At 50.7% G+C, this 3,409-nt stretch overlaps 2 protein-coding genes across 2 annotated transcripts; both read right to left on the bottom strand.

Moving 5' to 3' along the window:
- Positions 1 to 582: 582 nt before the first annotated feature.
- LOC127755073 (uncharacterized) lies at positions 583 to 1,489 on the bottom strand. Its single transcript, XM_052280708.1, has one exon. It carries the CDS (start codon positions 1,470 to 1,472, stop codon positions 654 to 656), a length of 819 nt encoding a protein of 272 aa, XP_052136668.1. The 5' UTR covers positions 1,473 to 1,489; the 3' UTR covers positions 583 to 653.
- Positions 1,490 to 1,506: 17 nt separating this feature from the next.
- Positions 1,507 to 2,956, bottom strand: LOC127755071 (NAC domain-containing protein 90-like). The gene is made up of 2 exons (XM_052280707.1): positions 2,299 to 2,956; positions 1,507 to 2,214 (listed from the first exon to the last, which is right to left on the bottom strand). Exons 1-2 carry the CDS (start codon positions 2,803 to 2,805, stop codon positions 1,837 to 1,839), a joined length of 885 nt encoding a protein of 294 aa, XP_052136667.1. The 5' UTR covers positions 2,806 to 2,956; the 3' UTR covers positions 1,507 to 1,836.
- Positions 2,957 to 3,409: the final 453 nt, after the last annotated feature.

Genomic DNA, 3,409 nt, shown 5'->3' with positions numbered 1-3,409 from the left:
AAACATCATACTAAGTTAAAGTTTGCCTCCATGAAGAAGATCATTGTTTCAATAAGAACATGACAACTCAAGCGGTAATTGGGAAAGAGGGACTAAACCCTCAAAAGCATAAGTCCCTTCTATAGGAACTAAAATTTTTTTTTGAGAGGGACTAAAGTTTAGTCCTTCCTTCCCAAACACCACCTGAGATATTCCAATATACTCCCTCATTCCCTAAATATTTGACGCCGTTGACTTTTTAAACATGTTTGGCCGTTCGTTTTATTCAAAAACTTTTGTAATATTATTCAAAAACTTGAGTAGTAGTAATATATTTAACAATGAATAAAATTATAAAAAAATAATTAATAATTACTTAAATTTTTTAAATAAAACGAATGGTCAAACATGTTTAAAAAAGTTAACGGCGTCAAATATTTAGAGGAGGGACTACAACTCTAAGTTACAGTTTAGGACAGCCGCATAGATCATCGATCATTCATGTGCGTTCTAGCTGACATTACGAGTTTACGACTAGAAATTAAACACAACCATTTCAAGTTCAATCAAATTCAATTGATCACAAACAGAGACGCACAAAGAATAACATGCTTCATCAAATCCCATCCTAATTACAGTCCGATTCATCTGAAGTTGAAATGCACAAGCAGAAGCTATCGGGCCATCAAGAAGGTGGGCATGGGAAGCATGCTTGGCTCCGGCGAGGTCAGGAACGCCGGCCCAGAGAACAGCGGCTGCTGCGGCTTCGCCATCGTCGTCAACTTCCGATCACTCGCCGAGCCGAGAGCGGCGGCGCCGGCGTCCTGCGAGCGATGCTTCTTGCTGATGTCCCAGCGCTCGGCCGAGGCGGACCCGCGGCTCACCGGCCGCTTGTTGCTGTTCGACGGCGGCGCCGTGTTCTTGATCTTGTTCATGTCCCAGCGCGCGTTCGTCGACGACGACGCCGGCGTGAGGCGGCCGCTGCTGATGATCTGGTTCTTGGCCTTGTTCGTGTCCCAGCGCTCGCAGGAGTCGGCTCTCCCGGGCTTCCCGCCGCTGCTTGACGACGACGACGCTGGGCTGCCGGGTTCTTTGCGCTCGCAGGCGGCGGCGCTGCTGGCGCTCACGCTGCTGGAGCTTGACGACGACGACGACGACGACGACGCGGAGCTGGTGGGTTTCTTGTGCGCGTCCCACCTGTCGGCGGCGTCGGCGCGGCCGGGCTTGGGCGCGTTGGAGGCCACCGACGTGGCGAAGTTGGCCGGGAGGATGATGAGGCACGGCGTCGGGAGCAGCGGCAGCATCTTGCTCCTCGGCGGGGTCGGGAGCAGCGCAGGGAGAGCCGCCATGGCCGACATCGACGTGAAGTGAAGTGATCGATCAACCGGAGACGACGACGACGACGAGAGCGCGAGGTGGATCGAACCGCGGGGAATGAGATGATGATGATGAGCTGGTGCGGCCTCTCGCCTCCTGCTTATGTAGCCGCCCATGAATCCGATTCCATTTCCCCTCTCCCGATTGATTTCCAAGCCAAATCGGCTCCCTCTCCGAATCGGTCTCGGTCGATCTTCCGTACGTCTTGGATTAATTCGGAGTCGGGCTTAAGAACGGATTTGTGGTGTACGCAGTATACTTTCTGCTGCAACTTCTCATTTTGATTTTCTACTTACTACAGATGTTAATTACTCTAATTAATTCACCAAGTTGAGTCGCAAACTAATCGATTCATCTTCTAATCCTCCCATCTTTGCTACTCAGTGCAAAACACACAGCAATAATTTTTGAACTTCTTGCAAAAAAAAAATCTAACTGATCACTAAACTCGATTATTTTTATATTACGCGTAATTAAGCACTAGACTTGTGGCCATGATCCGACGATGCTAGGATCAAAACCAACGACGGTGTTGAAGCCGAGATCATCAGCAGTGGCGCTACTGATGAGCGAGTTCCAGTCGATGGCGTCGTCTTCAGACCCGTCGGCGCCGCCGGCGAGTTCTCGCGACCCCGACGACGAGCTGCAGTCGCGGGAGCTGTCTCCTTGTGCACCGGCGAACACGACGCCGCCGCCGCCGCCGCAGAGGTTCGTGTTCACCGCCGCCGCCGCCGTCAAAGATGGCATCACCTGTTGCTGGGTGGGCGCCGCCGCTTGATTATCGAGCGGCCGGCGGTCGAACGATCTCAGCGTGCCCGTGCTGATGTACACCCGGCACACTCCCAGCTCGTTCCTCAGCTGCTCGAACAAACATCAAACACTTCACGCACATAATTAACTAACTAATTAACACATCATATATTAATCAGTTCATGTGTGTACCCTGGGAGGCGCCATTGGGTGGAGCATGGCGGCGGCGGCGGCGTCGGCGTCGTCGGCGACGGCCTTGTACTCGTTCATCTTCCAGCGGGTCTTGGTGCCGGTGGGGGCGCGGCCCTGGTAGAACACCATGGTGCGCTTGACGCCGATGACCCTGTTTGTGGCGGAGGAGATGACGCAGGACGGGGATCCCGTGGCCTTCCAGTACCCCGACGGCGTGGTGCGCGCCGGCCGGCCGCCGTGGAGCTCCCGCTCGGCGCGCGGGCAGAAGAAGAACCACTGCTCCGTGTCGCGCGCGCTCGCCTCCCCGGCCACGGCGGCGAGCTGGGACGGGTGGTAGCCGTAGACGTCGACGACGGGGATGACGCGCTCGACGTCGGGCCTCGTGCCGGCGAGGCGGTGGCGGAGGTAGAAGCCGAGAAGCTCCTCCTCCGTCGGGTAGAAGCGGAACCCCGGCGTCGCAAATGGGTCGCTGATGGCGCCGCCGCCGCCGCTCCTCGTGGTGGCCATCGTGGTCGGCGATTGTTGGAGTGAGGTAGCTATAGCTGGTTGATCATGGAGGGAGATATATATAGAAGATTGAAGGCTTGAAGAAAGAAAACTTTGAATGATTTGGTACAAGAAGACGAAGAAGAAGAAGCAAAGCTAGCTTGTATCCATGGTTGACGAGGACCAGAGAATGAGAGGACGACGAGAGTGAGATGCTGCATTTATTACGGAGTGATATGTGGCCTAGCTAGCTAGTAATCATTCCGTTTTACTTCATTGTAGTTCTTTTGATTTTTTAGTTAAAATTATTTCGGTTTGATTAAGTTTGTATAAAAAATTAGCAACGCCTACTATACGAAATTAATTTCCTTAAATTTAGCATTGAATGTATTTTAATAAAATATTTGTTTTGTATTAATAATGTTATTATATTTTCCTACAAAATTCATAAAATTAAAAAAGTTTAAGTGAGAAAAACAAACGAGTTATAATAATATTGAACAAAAGGAGTATGTGCTAGGCTATGATAATTTGTGCTATCACTGACGATAAGCCATAGAGGAATAAACTTTAGAATTTTAAGTTATGGTAATAGATAAATAAATTTGAAATTTAAATTAAAATG

This window comes from Oryza glaberrima, chromosome 11 (assembly GCF_000147395.1).
Source record: "Oryza glaberrima chromosome 11, OglaRS2, whole genome shotgun sequence".
Classification (NCBI taxonomy): Eukaryota; Viridiplantae; Streptophyta; class Magnoliopsida; order Poales; family Poaceae; genus Oryza; species Oryza glaberrima.
The sequence above is the reverse complement of the archived record's forward strand: the minus strand, read 5'-3'. Positions and strand labels throughout refer to the sequence as shown.

Bases quoted from the DNA above. Each gene is read 5' to 3' on its own strand.
- LOC127755071 (XM_052280707.1), bottom strand. From the start codon at position 2,805: ATGGCCACCACGAGGAGCGGCGGCGGCGGCGCCATCAGCGACCCATTT. The intron at 2,215-2,298 runs GTACACACATGA...TTGTTCGAGCAG, and splicing joins ACCCAATGGCGCCTCCCAGG to CTGAGGAACGAGCTGGGAGT.
- LOC127755073 (XM_052280708.1), bottom strand. From the start codon at position 1,472: ATGGGCGGCTACATAAGCAGGAGGCGAGAGGCCGCACCAGCTCATCAT.